At 45.3% G+C, this 22,184-nt stretch overlaps 1 protein-coding gene across 2 annotated transcripts in view; it reads left to right on the top strand.

The window, feature by feature from the left end:
- LOC143838215 (spermatogenesis-associated protein 7 homolog) overlaps positions 1-22,184 on the top strand; it is a 91,044-nt gene that overhangs the window by 29,477 nt on the left and 39,383 nt on the right. For both annotated transcript variants that reach the window (XM_077339240.1, XM_077339231.1), the window contains one exon: positions 2,044-2,091. In XM_077339240.1, the coding sequence (XP_077195355.1) occupies positions 2,044-2,091 (48 nt within the window). The remainder of the gene's footprint in view (positions 1-2,043; positions 2,092-22,184) is intronic.

Genomic DNA, 22,184 nt, shown 5'->3' with positions numbered 1-22,184 from the left:
CTGGAACTCCCTAGCTTTCTCCATGATTCAGCGTATGTTGGCAATTTGATCTCTAGTTCCTCTGCCTCTTCGAAATCCTGCCTGTACTTCTGGAAGTTCTCGGTCCACATATTGCTGAAGCCTAGCTTGTAGGATTTTGAGCATAACTTTGCTAGCATGAATGAGTAATGAGTGCAATGGTGTGGTAATTTGAACATTCTTTGGCATTGCCCTTCTTTGGGATTGGAATGTAAATTGACCTTTTCCAATCCTGTGGCTTTTGTTGAGTTTTCCAAATTTGCTGGCATATTGAGTGTAGCACTTTTGCTGCATCATCTTTTAAGATTTTGAATAGTTGAACTGGAATGCTGTCACCACCACTAGCTTTATTCCTAAGTTGAACTGGAATACTGTCACCACCACTAGCTTTATTCCTAAGACCCATTTGACTTCACATTCTTCACATGTCTGGCTCCAGCTCAGTAACTACCGCATCGTGGTTATCAGGGATGTTAAGCTCGCTCTTGTATAGTTCCTCTTTATAATTTTGCCACCTTTTTAAAATCTCTTCTGCTTCTGTGAGGTCCCTACCATTTTGGTCCCTTATCATACCTATCTTTCCAAGAAACGTTCTCTTCATATCTCCAATTTTCTTGAAAAGCTCTCTGGTCCTCCCTATTCTATTGTTTTCTTTTATATGTTTTCACTGTTTATTTAAGAAGGCATTCTTATCTCTTCTAGCTTTTCTCTGGAATTCTGCGTTCATTTGGGTGTATCTTTGTCTTTCTCCCTTGCCTTTCACTTCCCTTCTCTCCTTAGCTATTTGTAAAGCTTCCTCAGACTGCATTTCTTTTTCTTTGGGATGGTTTTAGTTGCTACCTCTTGTACAATGTTGCAAACCTCTGTCCATAGTTCTTCAGGCACTCTTCAGATCTATTTCCTTAAATCTATTTGTCAACTCTACTATATATTCATCGGGGATATGATTTAGTTCATACCTGAGTGGCCTAGTGCTTTCTCCTTCTTTCTTCAATTTAAGCCTAAATTTTGCAACAAGAAGCTCATGATCTGAACCACAATCAGCTCCTGGTCTTGTTTTTACTGACTGTATAGAACTTCTCCATCTTTGGCTGCAGAGCACATAGTCAATCTGATTTCTGTGTTGACTGTCTGGTGATGTCCATGTGTAGAGTCGTCTCTTGGGTTGTTGGAAAAGAGTGTTTGCTATGACCATTGTATTCTCTTGACAGAATTCTACCAGCCTGTGCCCTGCTTCATTTTGTACTCCAAGGCCAAACTTGCCTGTTATCCCGGTTATCTTTTGGCTTCCTACTTTAGCATTCCAATCCCCCATGATGACAAGCACATCATTTCTTGGGGTTGCTTCTAGAAGGTGTTGTAGGGCTTCACAGAACTGGTCGACTTCATCCTCTTCAGCAGCAGTGGTTGTGGCATAGTCCTGGATTACTGTGATGTTGAATGGTTATTACTAAGGGGATAATGGCCAAAAGATCTTAGTATCTGAGGACTATCCCCATCGCTCAGAATTCACTGACGTTTCAACTTTGCTGCTTAATTTTGAACTGAAATACAACATTTCATCTATTATTCAGGGAAATGGAAACATGCTCAGCAGCCTTAATGACTTGAATTGCACACACGCACATCCCACTAGATAGTGGATAGTTTTTAATGGGGATAGATTTTTAATGGTTTTGTATTTTTAAAGTTTGTGTGTTTTGTTTTTCGTATCATGTGTTATCATGCTGTTATCCTACCCAAGTCCCATTTTGGAGAGAAAGAGCAGCACATAAATCTGATAAATAATAAATATAACACTAATAAGAATCTGAGCATTGACTATAAGAAGCAGCATATATAGTCTTCAGCTGTATGATATAAAACATAGATCAATGTACTGTCAATAGGATACCACTGTTTTAATTAATTCCAGAGTTTCAGTAGCCTTAATCGACCATCTGGGCTGAGTGGACTATTCATTGCTTTTTTCTGTAATTTGAAAATACAGTATTAAGAAATACCGACCTTTTTTTTCTAATTCAGCTGCTGTTGATTCATCTGCTCCAAAGAGTTTGAACATGAGCATCAAATGTAAGTATGATTGTTTTGCTTTCAAATAAATGTTTGGCTTCACTTTATTTGGTCTGTAAATATTTCCTTTGGATCATCTCTCTCTTACTCTCCCTCCTCGTTTTGGCGGTACCCATACCATTTAGAAAAACAGCCATATTTTCTGCATACCACATAATACTACAAGGGAAAGCGCCCTCTCTGCTCCTTCACAGTCCTGTCTACCGTGGAAGCATTAAATTACTGATGCCAGGACTTTCGTATCTTGATTGTTTAAAACTCTCTTCACACAACTTTGGGTCTGACTCCTACAGTCTTGGCAATAAGCAGGCAGCAATATGCAGATTGCCAGAGGACAAACAGATAGCAACTTTCAGCTGGAGGCTGCCTGCTGCCCATTGTAAGCCAAGGAGAGGAGTGTAACTTTGCATCCTAATGCCACCTATAGGCTGAAACAGATTTGTTTTGATATGCTGACCTTTCTGTGTGGAAAATTGAGGATTACACCGAGGATAAAACTGATTTCACACATGCCTCTTTAATGCTTTTGAGCCTCTGCCTCACTAGCAATGGATATGTGTGAATATAGAATTGAATGTGTGTGTCCAGGCGGGGGGACAATTGATGATGGTACAGGGAAGTTGGATATAACATTGCATTTATTCCTTCCTGCAATTTGTGTGTCCAACTATGAAGGGTTCTCTGAGAGGCATTGCAGCCCTCCATCCATAGAATTTAAGAATGTAGCCCCATTTGTTGTTTCCCTGTATAAAACTGCCCTTTTGGCCACGAATAACACAAGTGGGTAGGCGAGAAAACACAGCAGAAGGAGGAAGAAGCTCTGAACCCAGTTCTTTTCAGCACAGGGTGAGAGAGGGGGGGGAAAGGGGGAGGAATAAATCACTATTGCAGACGCAGCAGCAGCACTGACTTCCTCTAATTATTATTATTATTTTATCTTTATACTTTATATGACGACCTTTTGTGCCTGTTGCTGGGCAGCTCACAACACTTTAAAACAATCTGTCAATACAGTTCACAATAAACTATTAAATAAACAAAAAATTAAAAGCAATTTTAAAAATATCTCCTATTATCTAATGAATCGTCTTATAGAGGGGGCTACCCGATGTTGAGGGGTTTAGTGGTTTAGATGGGGTGGGGGGTAGCACATAGCTACTCTTGCTTTCACACCACTCTTCTACAGCAAGCCGCAGCATCTCCCATGACTGTTCTTCCCCAGAGCTTCTTCCCCCCAGCCCATATGATCCTCTTATTACCCACAGATGTATTCAAAGTCCTCCCTCCTGTATTTAGGGTAAGGGGGTCCAAGGTAGGTTTCATTCCAGCTTTCTCCAGGAGGAGGGGGTGGGGGAAACCCAGCAGAAATAGTCCATAGCCTCACCAGCAGTAATTCATGTGCCAGTTGGAAAGTCCTCCTCTTCAGCATCTGAATGTCATTTTCAAGAGTGAAGATTTCTAGGAAGAGATGGGCCAAGATGTCATAGTTCCTTTTTTCAGCTCTCTCCCTGGGCACAGGCATCAGCATATGCTCATACTCATCCCTCCCTAAAGGAACACTTTCTACGGAAAATGAGAACATTACTGCCAGATTAGATCAAACATTTCTGATTTTTGTTTTTCACAGCAGCCAGCCTCATGACTATAGGGAGGCTATTCTTATGATCATAGTCACCCCCTCTGTTGTCCCCCAACTGCCAGTCTTCAGTGTCATGTTGCCTCTGAACATGGGAAATATATTTAGCCAATGTGGTAGGAAACATATCAAATTAAATATGTGCTATGTGGTGTTCTTTTTTGCCCTGATTCCCTTGTATTTCAAAAGGAGAAAAATGTTCTACATACTTCTTCATTTCTTGGCTAGCAATCATCTAGCCAGAAACCTACTCATTAACTGACTGGCTGCCATTCTGGCTACCTCCACTAACTCAATCCCCAATACTTCTAAGGTTTGTTTAAAAGGCCCCTACCAGGCAGCTCTAGAGCCTCTTGTGGCGCAGAGTGGTAAGGCAGCGACTTGCTGTCTGAATCTGTCTGCCCATGAGGTTGGGAGTTCAATCCCAGCAGCCGGCTCAAGGTTGACTCAGCCTTCCATCCTTCCGAGGTCGGTAAAATGAGTACCCAGCTTGCTGGGGGGTAAACGGTAATGACTGGGGAAGGCACTGGCAAACCACCCCGTATTGAGTCTGCCATGAAAACGCTAGAGAGCGTCACCCCAAGGGTCACCCCAAGGGTCAGACATGACTCGGTGCTTGCACAGGGGATACCTTTACCTTTACCTTTACCTTACCAGGCAGCTCTGCTAGAGAACATTGTGGCATGTCAATTCCCCCTCCCCCAAAAAGAAGCCCCTAAAATATTCTGGAGGCAAAGTTTTCCAAAATAATCACCTTGCAATCAAGGAAAAATTAACAAAAATACTTACCTGGTACAAAATTCAAGGGAGCAGAGAGCCAGGTGAGCAGTTATTTATTTCTATTTAATACTTCTAGCACACCATTCCCTGAAGGCTGAAGGCAGGTTGCAACGATTAAAAGCATAGCAATTTAAATATACAGAATCCAATATAAGAATCTTAAGTTTTAAAACATTTCAAATGTATAGAAAGGTACTACCAAGAAAAACACACCCTGCTTTGCAGAAGGGTAGGATTGCGCCTCTTAAAATGGCACCAGAGTTTAGTGACAGGGTGATAGGAGCCAGCCGCTAGGGTGGCAAGTACAGGAATGCCTTACCCTGCATGAGCTGGAAGGCATGCAGTGACCTATGAAATGAGAAAACTAAACGTGGTGAATGGAGGCATGTTCACAGTAGCACGGAAGATTCTCGAGTGAGAATTAAAATGCTTGAAAATGCATGCATGATTCAGTCTCTCATTAGGCAGGATATGTTCCAGTCTCATTTTAGCCTGTGGTGAAACTCCCACGCCCCTTTTCAAGGCTAAGAGTGCTGAGGGGTGCTGTTCGGAAAGGGTGGCTGATGCGTGTGTGTATAACTGCTGCCTTGCCTCATATTTCACACCACAGGCAATCATTCCTATGGAGCACCTGTATTTTTGCACCATACAGGTTTCAGATAATGGGCAACCATTGCTCCAAACAAATAACTGGGCGTATACACTAGGTATGAATGGCAAAGGCACTAATCTCTGCATCCCAAAAGGTGTAGCTAACTGGTATTGATCACATGGTTAGGGTCATTACAACATGTTAAAAGAAAACAGTAATACCAACTCTTCAAATGGGCTGCTTTTAAACAAATTTCAACATATCCAAGACTGGGCCTTTAAGCCTTGCAGAGATTTATGCATCCCCCTACATGGCCACTGAACTCCGAAGGGGAGTTCCTGACAGCATTCATGCATCATTGATGCGAAATGGACTTTAGCAAGGTGCTTTCAGAAGCTCATTACATTCATCTTTCAGTTTCAATTCTTCTCTGGCATGGATTGTATTTTGCACCCAGAAAAAGAACCTCCCCTGCCTCTTTGTCCTCCTCTTTCCTCTACCTGCTCCTGCGCCTCTTCCCTGATTGCCTTGTAGGCCATGGAGCTGGGCTGCTGTGGCTGACACTGGCTCAAGGCAGCTTAACTAAGGGGATTTATCTTTTCAACATGACATGGCCTGCTTCGGACCTATCATTTTAGGAAGTGTGGTATGTACTTTAGGCTGTTTTTATGCCAGTGCTCATTTGAATGGCATTGGTTTGTTTTAATATTGGCAGCTTGCTTAATGGTTTTTTCATTGGTTGGATATCCATTGTTCTGATTTATTCTCTTAGTTGTAAACTGCTTTGAGAAGGTGGCATATAAATGTCCCCAGTGATAAAGCAAGATTATTTCCACACGGAGATCCAAAAGGCACATGGCCTCCTGCTTGCAAACACGGGATGGTAAACCTTGCGTTTCAGCCCTCCTCGTGGGGAGACCCCTTCCATGTTTTCCCTCTGCCCCATCATGGCTTTCTGCCTCCCGAAGGGCTGCAAGAGAAAACAAGCTGAACTTCTCCCCATCCCCCGCTCCTTGGCTTGTCAATCACATTAAGCCACAAATCATAGTACAGCAGTTCTCTCATGGACTGAAACTTTCTCCCTCCCTGGAAAGCATCAGGATGATATGTTACATGCACCAACAAATAGCAAAGCCTTGGTGTTCATTTTTTTAATCATGAAAAGCAGCTTTGGAATGAGGATGTGAGTCTGGAGGGAAGGAATAGATAGGAAGTTGTTCATCCTAGGTCTGTCTCCCTCAGCCACCTGCATGGAATAGAGGGGTGGGGTTACTATATCCAAGTTGGGAAACTAAAGATTTTTGGGGTAGAGGCTGAGGAAGAGAGGGACATCATTGGAGTGCAATGCCATAGAGTCCACCCTCCAAAGAGTGTTCAGAAAGCTAAAGCTCAGTATGAACTTAGGCTAGCAAGAAATAGTAAAAACAAAAAAGGTTCTTTAGTTATATTCAAAGTAAGAAAAAGAATGGGGACATGGTAGGACCATTACAGGGACCAGAATGTGAAATTGTAACAGGTGGTAAGGAGAAGGCTGAACTGCTCAATTCCTACTTCTCCTCAGTCTTCTCGTGCTAGGTGATGTTACCACTTTATTCCACTCTGGTAAGACCTCACTTGGAGTACTGTGTTGGGCACCACACCTGATGAAAGATGTAGAGAAACTGGAGTGTGTCCAGAGGAGAGCTACAAAGATGGTGAGGGGTTTGGAGACCAAGTCATATTTTTATTTATTTATGTATTTATATTTGTTATATTTCTATACTGCCCTCCCGTGAGGCTCAGGGTGGTTTACAAAAAATAAGGAAAGGTGGAGGGAGCATGGTCTGTTTAGGCTGGAAAGAAGATGGCTAAGAGGTGATATGATAACAATCTTCAAATACTTGAAGAGCTGTCATATAGAAGATGGAGCAAAGTTGTTTTCTGTTGCCCCAGAGAGACAACCAATGGGTTGAAATTAATTCAAAAAATTTTTGGCTAAACATCTGGAATAAGTTCCTAACAGAGTGGCTCCTCAGTGCAACAGACTTACTTGGGAGGTGGTTGGTTCTCTTTCTTTGGATGTTTTTAAGCATGGGCTAGATAATCATCTGAGAGAAATGCTGATTTTATGAACTTAGGCAGATTGTGATTGGGCAGGAAGGGATGTGTCAGTGTCTGTCTCTTGTGGCCCTTCCTTGCATACTAATTCCTTGCATTGCTAATTGCCACTGTGGGTAGGTGAATTTCCTGCAGGCCAGGCTGGATTCTGGAGATTTTTAGTGCAGGGATCACTTGGGCATGAAATTGGGGTCACCGTGGGTGGGCAGATAGTTGTGAGTTCCTGCATTGTGTAGGGTATTGGACTAGATGACCCTGGAGTTCCCTTCGAACTCTATGATTCTATGATTCAAAGCTGGCATTTTCTCCAAGGGAACTTAGTTCTGTAGTCTGGAGATGACCTGTCATTCCAGGGGATCTCCAGGTCTAACCTGGAAGCTGGCATCCCTAGTTTACCCCCTCCCAACTATGTACTTCCTGAATGTGCGCTTGAAACTGCATGGGAGCTGATTGTAAATACACAAAAATCCAAGCAGTTCAGCTTACCTTTGTTCTCAAAGTAATCACATCCTGAAGCTGCTTGTCATGTTAAGCAATGGCTGTCAGGCTTCCTTACTTAAATTTGTGTGTAATGTGCAGTTTGCCCCAAGTACTGTTGGGGATATGAGGTATTTCCCACAGCTGAAATAGCCTAAGGGAAGATGTACAGACTGTAAGTAATGAATGAGCTATGAATGAGCATTGATTTCACACCAATATACATGCCCAAAGAGAGGGAGCACTAAAAGGAGGCTAGGAAAGAATATGATTATCTTGTATATGTCAAATCACATCAGAAGTTATTTAAATTAAAACAATTGTTGCACAAGCAGAAACAAAATGTCTTAACAAATACGAAGCTGGAATTTGGCAGAAAGGAATAACGATTGCTCCCTATCTCATGAAGATCTTCAACTGCAGTCTAGAACATTTTTAACACAAGAGTTGTGAGAGATAAAAGGCCTTTCATTTCCAAAGCAATAAGAACAAACATGAAAAGACGTGCAAATTTTACTTTGTATCATTTGGGATTATTTTGTGCACATTACTGCTTTGTAGTCTTTAGCCTGCTGACAGGAATACTGCTGGGACAGTCAAGCCCCAGTGGTAGATGAGGGTACCAAATAGCATTGCCAGCTCTGAGTTGGGAAATATTTGGAGATTTTGGGAGTGGAGCCTGAGGAGGATGAGATTTGTGGAATGGAGGGACCTCAGAAGGGTATAATGCTGTAGAGTCCCCCTGTCAAAGCAGCCATTTTCTCCAGGGAACTGATCTCTGTCACCTAGAGCAGTGGTCCCCAACCCCCGGTCTGGGGATCGGGACTGGTCCGTAGATCATTTTGTACCGGGCCGCGGCTCCTCCTCGTCCTCCTCCCTGGCTGCTGCCTTGGAGGCTGCCCTGCCACTCTGCCAGTGGCTCACCTTTGGTGCTCTCCAATGGCTGCCTTGGCTGGGGCTCCCCCTCGGCATGACACTGTGCAGCTGCTGCTGGCAGAGCCTCCCAGTGGGAGGCGGAAAGTCAGGGGCACCGGCAGGAAAGCAAGTGGAGCAGGGGCTCAGGTGATGGCGACATCCCTTGGAAAAGACTGCCCCCCCCCCGGGCCTCAGTAAAATTGTCAAGTGTTGACCGGTCCCCGGTGATAAAAAAAGTTGGGGACCACTGACCTAGAGATCAACTGGAATACCGGGAGGTCTCTAGGCCCTGCCTACAGGCAGGCACCCTAGTGCTGGCTGGGGAGGAAGGAAAGGGGATGCAAGCTGTGAGTCACCACTATGGAAAGCCACATCTTCCAATTGTTGAATAAACTAGGCAGCCTTGCACCAAAGAGGAAGCAAATGCCAAAGGCAGGAGGCATATGGAAGCTGCTCTTTTCAGGGACAAGTAGCCCAGAGTGAACTTACATGGCAAACTTTCAAGCTACATAACACACAGCATAGGATTGGCTGTCCAGGATCACCTGGTTCCATGGGTCAAAATATTCTGGCCTGGGAGATCTGTCTCATGGCTAAAAATATCTGCCATTCCTTTGTATGAGAGCAGTTCAAGGAACAGAACTAATGCCTCATCTGCAAAACTTCAGATTCTACCCCTGATATTTATAAGACCTACCTCAGGACCACTGAACATCAGGAGGTCATGGGGGTCAGGGGTCATGTAGGCTAAAATGAGATGATAATACTGGAAGGAGGTGTGATCTTCTTTCATTAAATTATTAGCATTTACCCTATGGAAATATTTGTTTCTCTAGGACATGTTGGCTTTCCCCCCGCTATCCCCTCAAATGGATGAATGTTTGCTTATGCCACTCAAATTACTTTCTGCTCCCTAATTTTCTTTAAAGTACACATCAGAGAAGTTCACCTCATTGCCACAAGTGAGAAATTAAATTTGGAATCCCTCATGAAACATGGTGCATTCATTTGTTTACCCTTTTAAAAATGTAAATGGGGCATTAGCTCAGTGGAGTTGTAGTCACAGTTAATGTACCTAATGTGCAAATCACCCAAAATAACATTTGCATTTACAAAATACATAAGCAAGGATATTTTATCAAGCACAATGATTTGGAGACACACAGCTTCTCTTATGCCTCTGCAGATTCACTTCTGTTCATTTTTAAAACAGTAAGGGAGAAGATTTCTTATTAATATTGTTACTGCTGAATAAATACAGATACAGTTTAAAAATCCTTGCAGGTTATAAAGATCAGCAGGCACTGCAATAAAGATATGCCATAATATAATAACCCATAATGTATAATAAAGACAGATTTGTATCCTTAATTCAAAGGCCCTCATAAAGATGGTCCTATGCTTTCAAAACATAGCTTGTATTAAATCTCACAGATGCAAAAAAGTACATCCAGGTAATAAAAAACATACTCCCAGGGACCAGTCTATCAAATTAGCAGATGACTTACACCAGGTAAATTCCAATTCTGGATGAACAGATACAATAACATAGTTTCCTTAAAAATACAAATAATGTCTCTGTTGCCTCAGGTTCTCAGTCTGGAGTCCAATTTATCACAGCATCTTTAAAAACTGGTATCTTAAAGTTGGTTATCTGGAGATCATATTAGGGTGTTTCAAAATGAATATATGGACCAACAGGCAATGATAGTTGTATTGTGAAGGTTTTTTTGGGAGAAATACCAGGCCCATTCTGCACAAGTTAAATGTAGCAGGAGTGTGGCAAATTGTAAACGCTACTAATTTGCAGTTATGCACGACGTCGCACACAATCTGCCACACTCCTGAAACAGACCCGCGAAAAGCGCTTCGTTGTAGCTCTTCCAGGGAAATCCCCAAAAGTGGATTCACCCTCTGGAAAGCGCTACACTCTTGCAAACAATCTGCAACAGTTTTGAAAAAGTTCTATGCGTTACCATTGTTGCAGTTTCAGCAAAGTCCCTCCCCCTGGCTCTCTTCTCTGAACTTCCGGCAAAGCGATCGCCATTTTTTTTTTCTCGGAGCGAGCGGAGAGCAACGAGCCAGCGAGCCTTCATTCACCCAGCAAGGCTTCTCCGGCTACAGTCCCTCCACAGAGCTGCTTTAAAGCTCCCCTCAAGTCACCAAGCACAACACAGCCCCGTTTGCAAGTTCCCTTTATTTTCAGCCGAAAATCGCGCCTGTGCACGGGGGGGGGGATTTTTTTTTCACTTGGGGGAGCGTGGCAACGATGAATCGGCAGCTCACACGCCAGCTGTCAGCTAGATGGGTCTCTACATTAGGAGGAAGCGAGGAATCAAGGAATCAAGGCATATTCGTTGCAACCTACCTCACAGGGTGTGTGTTGTCATGAGAGGAAGAAAAGGTGATTGTAACCTACTTTGAGATTCCTTTGGGTAGTAAAAAGTGGGGTATAAAGGCCAACTCTTCTTCAAAATACAACAAAGTTGCTAGTACTCAGAGGCAGGCAAAGGCAAGCCACCTTGGAACATTTCTCACTAGGAAAATGCAACTGCAGCAGGAAGATTCAGACTGCTGCCCTCCTACTGCCCCCAAATTCCTCACTGCCCCTCTGAATTCTTCCACCACCCCTAGGGGGGCATACCACCCACTTTGGGAACCCCTACTCTAAGGCATCCATTTCTTCCAAGAGCTCTCTAGGCAACCCTGGAGATGGGTAACTCTCTGAATTGTTATTCATGTAGGTGTATTGGAACAGCCAAGCAAAAGGCTTCCATCCCCAACACAAATTTGCTGCTACTTATTGCATTAGAGCAATACAGTTCCTCATATTGTGGTGACCCCCGACCAGCAAATTATGCAAGTGTTCTTTCACAGACATTAAACCAAAACTGACCAATTACATGAAGATCCATTGTTCATGATTGTATATAAATTCTTTTTTTCCCTGGGTTTTCTCAGTTCTGCCTCTTGTCCCACCATGCTGATCTCGCCCCTTTCCGCTGCTCCAGACAGAGGAACGTTCTGTGTCAATCTACCCCACAAAGCTGTTGGGTGGATGGTGCCCCCCCCCCCGGCCAAGCAGTTTGGCTTGCCACCCTGTGAAAGGATCATTTAACCCCCAAAGAGGTCCTGACCCCCAGGTTGAGAACTACTGCATTAGAAGAACTGGAAGATGAATTCTATCAGGAGTCAAGAGTCCTATTTAGGTCATGTGCTGGCATTTGCCTCTTTCCACTCATACCATACAATTTTGGAGACAGGTATATAGCTAGTTACTAAATAGTGTAAAAGAGCAATCACCGCTAAAGAGTCTTCTAGTGTTTGCTTTAATCTCAAATACATTTTAAATAGGCCCTTGTCTGATTTTGAGAACCTTTCTTTCTTCCTCCTTCATTGAAATGGCAATCATCCCCTTGTCTGGAGACTGTCTGGGAGAGCTGTAAACATCCAGCTTCCTCTAACTTGTCAATTTTGAAAATGTGTTCTATAGCATGTGCTATTATATGACACAAGAATATCCTCACTGAGAATTCTTACTATTTTTAGTGCAAACTTCCCACAGAAAAAAGCCACTTAATATTAAAGTAGCATAGAAGCCCCCATGCTTCATCGCTATAGGAACCAGACCTTCTAGCCATGAAAAATAAATTCATCACTCTCTGTTAACTACAATAGGTCAGTCCCTTAGCATGTGCCCCTAGCATGACTCCTGGGATATATACCAATATGGCAAGCATACAGCTTTTCAGACAAAAAAAATGTGCAGAATTTTTTAAACTTCATATTTATCAGTTGGGGACTAAATCTTGCTTGCCTTGTTCTGCAGAGAACGTTGACTCTGATCAAACCTAGTTGATTTGGGTGGGAAATTAGATGTGGTAAGCAGCAAAGAAACTCTGCTAACAAAAATACGTAGTTATTGACATAGTGGAAAACTTAAAGATGATTTAAGGGAAGGGGATGAACTGGAATACAGAGCTGACTGACCCATATACCAGCATGACTCATAGATATACTGGTGTAAGGTAGATTTATGCCTGTAGAGGTACTGATTCCACAAGAAGCACCATCACCCTATCAGTGGAGCAGAAATCCACCATATGCTCTCCCGAGAACAGAAGCTGGGCCTTGGGAGCCCATGGAAACATCCAGCCTCCTGGCCCTTCTCTACTGACACTCATTGGGTGGTACCTAGAACCAGGCCTGAGTGGGAGTCTGGATGTCTACGCCATGATCCTAGTCTTATCACACTGTCATTTTGTGTTCCCTTCAGTAAAGCTTATCCATTGTTTAGGTCCCAGGTGCTATGGACCATGGGAGGTGGGAGTGCATGGAGGATGCAGTGCAAGCCAGATAATCCTTGCATACTGAACTTCAGTGAGGGGCCCAGCCTGACAATGATGTTGCCACAGTAGCATACACAGATGGGTGGAAAGGGAAGGCTGTGCAAGAGGTCAGCATTCCCTCTGACAAAATTACAGACCAAACACCCAGAAAATGAAGGAGCATCCCTGGGAGAGACAGACTGGGCTATCAGCAAGCACAGACTTAAATGGTATGGGCACATGCTAATGGATCAGTCCTGGCAGAAGTCCCTGGGCCTACAGGGCCAATGTGGGTTGATGGCCAGTATAGGAACCACTGCTCTAACAGTGCTGCTGACTGTAAGGGCTGTCAACACATGGAGGCTTGGCCAGTAGCATTGTGCACAGCTGAGTGGAGATAGTCAATTTAAGAGGCCATTCCTCTATGGATCTCAGCTGTCCTGGGGTATTTGCATATGTAACTAAGAGGCTGAGAAGGCACACAATGGCACCTATCAGGCAACCTCAGCTGCTGAGGGCAAAACAAAGTGCATCGCAACTGATGTCTGTGTCGGCCTATGCTGCTTGAAGGCTATTGTGAGAGTCAGTGCCACCAGAAAGTCTGACAACCCTGACCCCAGCTACCTGAGGGTCCCGTGCTCACAGTGCTAGGAGCATCCATGCACCGTGGAGAGATTGGTCATCCTCACAGATATGAACCTCCTCCATCCTCCGTGGTGTTTGCAAAAATTACACTTGAGCCTCTGACCTGGGGTGCAACTTGTGCATGGCATGGCAGTCTCACCTGATGGAAATTCCTAGTTCTGCAGTCACTGTTGTCCCTCCCCCTGTTGAGAGGATCAAACCATTGTAAAAAATAGATTGGCTGACAGGGGGGAGACCTCAGAGGCTCAAGGCTGTGAGGGCAGGTGCCTGGAATCTGCCTATTTCTGGCCAGGGGATGCTGGGCACCTGGAGGGACTTCTTGCCATTATGAGGGACACTGATAAGAGACAGGAGCACATTGAGTCTTCTAAGCGACTTCTCTCTCTGAGGCCCCTCGACATTCCTGCCTTTCTTCCTGCTTGGCCTCCAGTGGAAAATGGTATGCGAAGGACCACAGGGATGCCTGCTCAATGGGCATAGGCAGACATCTGGATGCAGCAAATAGTGGTGAGCAGGGGAGGCACCAAGACATGCATATTATTGTCTGTTATCAGCCTCTGTTGTTCTGTGTATTCTATCTACAGAGCACCACTGTGGGGTGCCAGCAGGCCTGACAGGTATTATGCCCCTCCTAACTGACAGGTGGCAGATATTTGAGATGGGAGCAGGTCTCTTTAAGAGGGGTGTCCATAAGCAGAGAAGTATCAGTCCTCAAGGCTTCCCCTCTCAATCCCCTAGCTTCCTCTCATCTCATGGCTCCCCTTGCTCCTGTCTGCCTTGTCTATCATGCCATCATGGCCTCGCAGTGATGCTGGGACACTGAAGCTGAATCGCCATGGATGTCGTTGTGGTGGCATCTGGCAACACTGTTGAGGCACCTTTTCCCCATTACAGCACTGGGTAACTATCCCCTTAGTGGGGGTGACTGGCGCCATAGTTTTGCCAAGGCCCAGGATTGCTCTGCCGAACTCCATTACATGGAACTAAATGTTATCCTACATCATGTCTACATCTACTTGGGCCAGTTTCTATAAATAAGGAGATACTACTGTTTGCCTATATTCCAGACATCCCAAATATCCCAGACATGAATTGCCATGGTTGCTGTATTTTGACAATCCCAGACACTAAGAAATAATTCATCTAGTCCCATTGTATATACGGTCAGACCACACCTTACTGGTCAGACCACACCTGGAGTACTGTGTGCTGGAGGCCTCACTTCAAGGACGTAGATAAAATTGAAAGGGTACAGAGGAGAGCAACGAAGATGATCTGGGGCCAAGGGACCAAGCCCTATGAAGATAGGTTGAGGGACTTGGGAGTGTTCAGTCTGGAGAAAAGGAGGTTGAGAGGAGACATGATAGCCCTCTTTAAGTATTTGAAAGGCTGTCACTTGGAGGAGGGCAGGATGCTGTTTCTGTTGGCTGCAGAGGAGAGGACACGCAGTAATGAGTTTAAACTACTAGTACAACAATATAGGCTAGATATCAGGAAAAAAAATTTCACAGTCAGAGTAGTTCAGCAGTGGAATAGGCTGCCTAAGGAGGTGGTGAGCTCCCCCTCACTGGCAGTCTTCAAGCAAAGGTTGGATACACACTTTTCTTGGATGCTTTAGGATGCTTAGGGCTGATCCTGCGTTGAGCAGGGGGTTGGACTAGATGGCCTGTATGGCCCCTTCCAACTCTATGATTCTATGATTCTAGTAGAACAAACATTCTGCACAGGAAGAAGTTGATGATCTTCAATAATATTGGATACTTTTTAACATGTATGAGAATAGAAATCTAGGCTGTTGCAGGTTGTCTTTGGTCATGCACTGAGCAAAAGCTATGCTTATTGCATTTCATGCTATAGTTCTTTGCTGATGAGTCTTAGAGGGGGCTGAATTTTTGATCTCAACAACTGCTCCTTTCTCCACATCTCCTATAGCCAAACAACTTTTAAATGCCTTCTATGTCATCCAGAGCATGTGTTGTTTTCTTTATGCCTCTGGGTGAAATACCTAACCCCTTGGATAAGAAAACCTGTGTGTTCTGACAGGGGAGATTCTGATTCTTATTTAACCTCATTTTAATGTCTTTGTCCTTGCAGCTAAGGTACTCACAAAGAGTACCTGTATTATTTGACAATCACCACTCGATGTTCCAGTGAATAACAGCAGAAGCAGTGTCTCGAGTATTAACGTGACCGTTCAATGTAGCAGTGAGGTCCTTCAAATCCTTTTAGTGAATCCTTACCTCCTCCCCTTTCTCCCAGAATCCTAGAAGTAATCCTTCTTTGGGAAATTATATGGTTGGAAATTGACCATGGTATAATTTGGTATTTCGATTTCATTTAGATCTTCAAATTTTAATAAAATGAGTCCTATTAGTAATTACGAGTATCTACAACTCAATAATCCTGCATGTTGTAGCAGATTACCCCACCATTTGTTACTTTGGCACAGATTCAGCCCTAACTTGACTTCACCTGCAATTCAATTTATCAAATAACCACCTTGATCTCCAGAAGACTCCAAGGATGCAATAGCTAGATTTAACAATACTTCTCCTCGCTGCTGTCATAATAACCGTTATGCTGTCACATACAGAAACACATTATTAAATGGGGATTACAATTTATTTTGAGTCAAGCAGCTGTTCAAACTCCAGTTATAGAACAGTGTCCTGAGCATGCACACCTGCAATTCTGACAATGTGTAGGGGATATCACCTTACAATGTAAAACAGGTTCAGGAATTGACACTTGAACTTTGAAGGGAGACAAGATGGCACAAAAGAACTTGTCAAGTTTTATTTGAATACTAGTAAATAAGCCCGCTGCACTCAAAATGCAGCGGGCGCTAGTGGGGCGCGCCATGAGGGAGGCGGGGCTCTGCGGCCTGGCTTGGCAAGGGCGGGGTCATCCTGTGGGCCTGGCGCCTCGCGGCCTACCTGGTGCATTGGCAAGCGGGAGGGCAGGAGGCAGTCGAGGGGCTGTGGCGGCTCACAGTGGCTCCGCGAGTTTCGGCCGGCGGTGGCTGGCTGGCTGGCTGGGCGGTCTGGCAACATGCCGTGGCGGCGGAGCATCCGGCGGTGGGTCGGCAGGCGGGAGCGGCTGCGTGCGGCGCCGCTGGAGCTGGGTGGCTGGCGCCCCGTGTTGGAGTGCGGCAGCGGCGGCGCCGGGGGGCCCTGAAGCTTCCTCCAGCAGCCAGCACTGGCTGCCTGGTCCGGCGTGCGACGTGTTGTTGGCTGTGGTGGAGCGTCCAGCGATTTGATTCATGATCACTGTAAAAATGCTGAGAAAGTGTTTGAGTGCTTCTTGATGGATTAAAATCTTCCATATGATTAATGCAGGAAGTAGATCCTGAAGAGGCGGCATATAAATATTTTAACTAAATGAATAAAACCATATAAAGCTATTTGGGAGAGATTTGGATTCCATAATCTTCAGTATTCTATTGGGACATCTCTTGCTTGGTAGGGCATTTTAAAACATGGTGCTCAGAATTTGGCTTCCCTGACCCGGATGGCCCAGGTTAGACTCATCTTGTCAGGTTTTGGAAGGGCAGCAGGGTTAGCCATGGTTGATATTTGGATGGGAGACCACCAAGGAATTCCAGGGTGGCTATGCAGAGGAAGGCAATGTCAAACTGCCTCTGAATGTCTCTTGTCTTGAAAACTCTATGGGATTATTGTAAATCAGCTAAACATTGACAGCACCTTATACACACACAGATCTAGCTAGATTAGGGGGAAAGTTCCAACTGTCAAGATGAGCCGAAATAAATTTGTTCTCTAGGTTAAGTGATCTGAAATACAAGCTTGTACAAGTGAGGTGGTGGTGATGATGTGCACCCAACAGCAGCAGCATGTAGTATCAGTGACTAAACATTATTCGGATACTGAAAATATTATATAGCCAATTGGGAGATGCAATCCTTAAGTTTTCCCAATAGCAAACTTCGACAGTTTAATAACCTTATGTGTTGAAACAGCTTCTGGCAAAACTTAGCCCTGTCCTTCTTAAACTGCAAAATGTACTGCAAAATTCTCTACATTTAATTTCCTCAAGCACCACTTGTCCCTTGTTGAAGAGTGGGGAAATAGCTCTTATGGTTGTAAATATCTATAGACCATAGCCTGCTATAGCATCAGTCAAATGAAATAACGAGCTTAGAAAACCTGGTTGCTCCTCCAGGCACAGGACAGGCTCTGTCATGTTTTGCAAGCACTTTCTGCTTTACCTTGATCCATTTACAACATAATTTTCTGTGACTAATATTATTGCCTCTGGACTATGGCTTGGGGAGGCTAGAACTATCAAGAGCACATATCCATTCCATTTCAAGCAGTAAGCCCCACACCTATGGCAGCATTATTGCATTGGCCAGTGCAAAGCAGGTGGGATTTCAATGACTTCTTAGCAGATACACAGATACACAATGTGTTGGGATATGCAAGACCTGCAGTGTACATGATTAAAAAGAGTATCCTGCAGAAGACATTGGAGATGTGTGTGAAACTTCCTGCCATTTTTCAAATACTCTCTTCTAGTGACCTGATTGGCTCATTAGAGACTTCTTGCTTCTTTAAGCATACTTCCTCCCTGCTTGCCTCATGAACAGAACCAAATGGTTAGGCAGACTGTTAGGTTTCTTCTCTCTCAATTTTCAATTATTAAGCTTGTTTTCATATCTGTAACAGTGGGAGCTGTTATATAATATTTTGCTAAGGGCTAAGTGGGTGGAGAGAGGGCGTAGCCTGTCAGAGGCAGGGCCCAATCTGCCTCTGACAGGTCACGCCCACTCAGGACTTTGGCTCAATCATTGGGCCAAAGTTCTGACAGAGCCTGCCCACCCAGCCCAGCCCAGCGCTGCCTGGGGCAATCTGGAGACATCGCTGCCAGTCTGCCCCTGACCATTCCAGGGAGAGGAGGTCAGAAGGGCTGCCAGGCTGCACCAGCCCTTTTCACCCCAAGGCTGTCCTAACTGTCATGTCCAACTGTAACTTCCCTCATTTTGCCTCAGAACCCTGACAGAGCTGGCAGGTGGCTGGTGAGTGTGCTCTCTCCCCCCTCCCTTCAGGCCTGCTGCGAAGGAGCCTCTGACAGGCCCTGACTGAGGGGAGGGAGGCGTTTCCGAGAGCAATGCAGAGGAGTCTGTGGGCATACTTGTGCTTTCCTTTTGAGCTGTAATTCCAGGAGCTCTCCAGGCCCCACCTGGAGGTTGGCTACCCCTGGGTTGCAAATATTCCTGGAGATTTGGAGGTGGGACTTCAAAATCATACAATGTGTCAGAGTCCAGCCTTCAAAGGAGCCATTTTTGCCTGCAGAGCTGATCATTATAATCTAGAGATGAGCAGCAATCTAGATACTTGCAGAGTAAGAGGCTTGCAGGCTGCAGTTGGGAGGGACTGGTGCAGGTATATCCCTCCTGGGCTATGGGCTATGGCCAGCCCTTACAAGCAACTGTTTGTATTCTGGGGAGCATCAGACCAGCATCAGTCCTGTCAGTCTGGAAAGTGCAGGAAGACAGAAAAATGGAGACAGAAGGAACAGGGTGGACACCTGCGTACTGTGACTACCCCATGTGTATTAGGGCAGGGGAACATTTCAGTGTCTGTGGCCTAATTCCCACAAGAAAGGAAATGACGCAGAACTGAGGGGAATTGGTTGCCATGTAATCTTCCCCTAAGAAGAGTCTCCAGTCTGATTTTCCCTTCACATATCTGAAGACATGGCTCTGGAAAGCTTATCTGTAATTAATATGCCACTGTTCCCAAAGGTCAGTCCTTTCCCATACTCAACGAACATTCCACACCACAGGTTCTTGACACCCATCTCTCCACACCCATGCCCTCATTTGTCACCATGCCACCACAACCTCCCACACAACACACATGACAACCCCATGCCCTTACAGACTGCACAACTCCTCCCCTTCCTCTTCACACCGCCAAGCTCTAGCGCCCATTTTATTCCTGGATATAATGGGCTTTGCCTCTATTTCTTAATAAAACCATTTTATTCTTTTGAGCATTCTGGTGCTTTGTTCCCCTGTTGCATGTTTAAACTCTGTGAACACCACGTACTCCAAATGGAGAAAATGGCAGCTCTTGCCTCTGGAACACGAGAGACAGCTAATGTCAACTGTGGAGTAACAAAGTGCCTGTGAGCCTCTTCAAGCCACTTTGTAAACAAACCAACCAACCTGCTTCCTACCTCTGGTGACCTGCAGTGACTCTAGCCATTGAGAATCAAGTTGCTTCCTAGGTATATATTTGGAATTTGCTTCTTGATCACACTGTAATGTCACAGAACCCTCACTGAATGTAAGTAACCACCTGTTTGTCTAACTACTTGGGAACTGTGCCATTTGAATGCAGTACTGTTCATTTCCTGAGCAGACTTACATCCCTCAAAATCCACTGAAGCCAACAGGCATAGAAGAATGTAACTCTGCTTAAGATAGCCGTGTTGGGTTGATGAATGGCCCAAAGGGAACTGTACTGTCTTCCGAAGTAGTCAGGCAAGCAAGGCAAAGAGAGGCATCTTTACCCCTCTTGTGAAATAAATGCTGCCCTTTAGCTCCCACATAGCAAGCCAGAATTAATGCTGAACCATAAAAGTGAGCTAGCATGTCTCTAGGGGTCTGGGTGTTAATTTCTGTCTCTGTAGTTTTAGTGCAGAGGCTAAATTGTTTTATCATATTGTTTGTGCTCAGTTGGACAAAATGGTTGCAGACTGCTCCGGATACATTCCCAGAAGCGTAATGGTAACGGAGAAGACAGCTGTCACTTATGCCCATGCCAGTAGGAAAAGGGAAAACAGAGTGATGATGATGGGCAATCATATGCATTTAAACAGTGTTGCCAGACACGACTTCTCCTGAAATGTTCAGATGCCAAATCCTAATGTACACCACTGATGACCATGCCCAGAACAAAATGCTGATGACAATAATGCTAAAGTGAGAGTTTTATGACTGCAACAAAAGAAAAGAAGAAGAGCTGGGTTTTTTATACTCCGCTTTTCACTACCCAAAGGAGGCCCAAAGTGGCTTACAAACACCTTTCCCTTCCTCTCCCCACAACAGACACCCTGTGAGGTTGGGGGGGGGGAGCGAGAGAACAGGCTGCTTTGTGAGAACAGCGCTAAGAGAGCTGTGACTAGCTTAAAGTCACCCAGCTGGCTGTGTGTGGAGGAGTGAGGAATCAAAACCACTTCTCCAGATTAGAGTCTGCTGCTCTTAACTTAATAATTAACTACTGCATCAGACTGGCGTCTTGTAATCTTCTTGTCTAATAAAAGGAAAGGAACAAAATGGAGAAGAGAGAATGTTGTAAACCACTTTGGATACCTATTGGGGATAAAAGCAGAATATAAGAGAAGTAAAATCTGTAAACTGCTCTGCGGGAGCAGTAAAGAATAAAGCAGTAAGGGCAATGTGGGAGGAGTTAGGGCGGGGCGAGTCCAGGATAAAAACTCGAAGGGACCAAACTCGAAGAGTTTCCACCTCCCTCCTAACTGCCGACTGTTGTCGCTGTGAGACCCTGCGACAAGACCGGCTGCCGCTGCTCTAACTCCAGCACCGGACATCTGCCATACAGTATGTTGAAGCCACGGCCTCGAACGGAAGGGGGGCGGTCGGTAGAGCCTTCTGTGGAGAGAGGGAAAGGGTTTGTCAGTGGGGGTTTTAGTGGTGGCCGCAGCCTCGGGTTTCTGGGGCAGCGGCGTGAGCGTTTCTCTTGTGAGGGGGGCGGGGGGGAGGCAAACGAGCCTTCAGCTGCACCTGGAGCAGGCCTGCCTACTCAGAACACGCCGCTGAAGCTTTTAGCATGCGGGGTGGCTGGCCGAGGCTTCTTTGGTGAACTGCTGCCTCAACCCTCTGCATTGTGTTGTGCAGCTCCTCCAGACACACTCCTTGGTGAGTTTCAATCCCTCCCTATCCCAATCCTACAATCCTTGCCTCCCCTATTCCTACAGTAACCCCCTCACCCACCTACCCTCCACACTTATGCCTTCCCTCCTCTATACTCAGCCACCCACAGTTTGGTGTAGTAGTTAGGAGTGCGGACTTCTAATCTGGCATTCCAGGTTCGATTCTGCATTCCCCCACATGCAGCCAGCTGGGTGACCTTGGGCTCGCCATGGCTCTGATAAAGCTGTTCTGACCGAGCAGTGATATCAGGGCTCTCTCAACCTCACGCACCCCACAGAGTGTCTGTTGTGGGGAGAGGAAAGGGAAGGCGACTGTAAGCCGCTTTGAGCCTCCCTCGGGTAGGGAAAAGCAGCATATAAGAACCAACTCTTCTTCTTCTCCTCCTTCTCCTCCTCCTCCTCCTCCTCCTCCTCTACCTCCTTCTCCTCCCCCACGCCACCTCATGCATCCCCCTTCTGTCTCCATCCCACAGCTCCCTGGGTGCCTGCCAGCCACTCCTGCTACTGTCCAGTCTCCCAACACTCCTGATCCCAGGACTCTTCCAGCTACTACACTCCCCCTGAAACAGGGGCTCTGCATCCTCCCAACCCACCAGTTGGTGAGTGCTGCTACCTGCCAGTCCCTGTCCTCACTATGCATTACCTCTTTTATGCTCTACCTCCGCTTCCTATGCCCAGACCCCACCTCTACCCCCTTCTG

Source organism: Paroedura picta, chromosome 1, assembly GCF_049243985.1.
Source record: "Paroedura picta isolate Pp20150507F chromosome 1, Ppicta_v3.0, whole genome shotgun sequence".
Lineage (NCBI taxonomy): Eukaryota > Metazoa > Chordata > Lepidosauria > Squamata > Gekkonidae > Paroedura > Paroedura picta.
The sequence above is the reverse complement of the archived record's forward strand: the minus strand, read 5'-3'. Positions and strand labels throughout refer to the sequence as shown.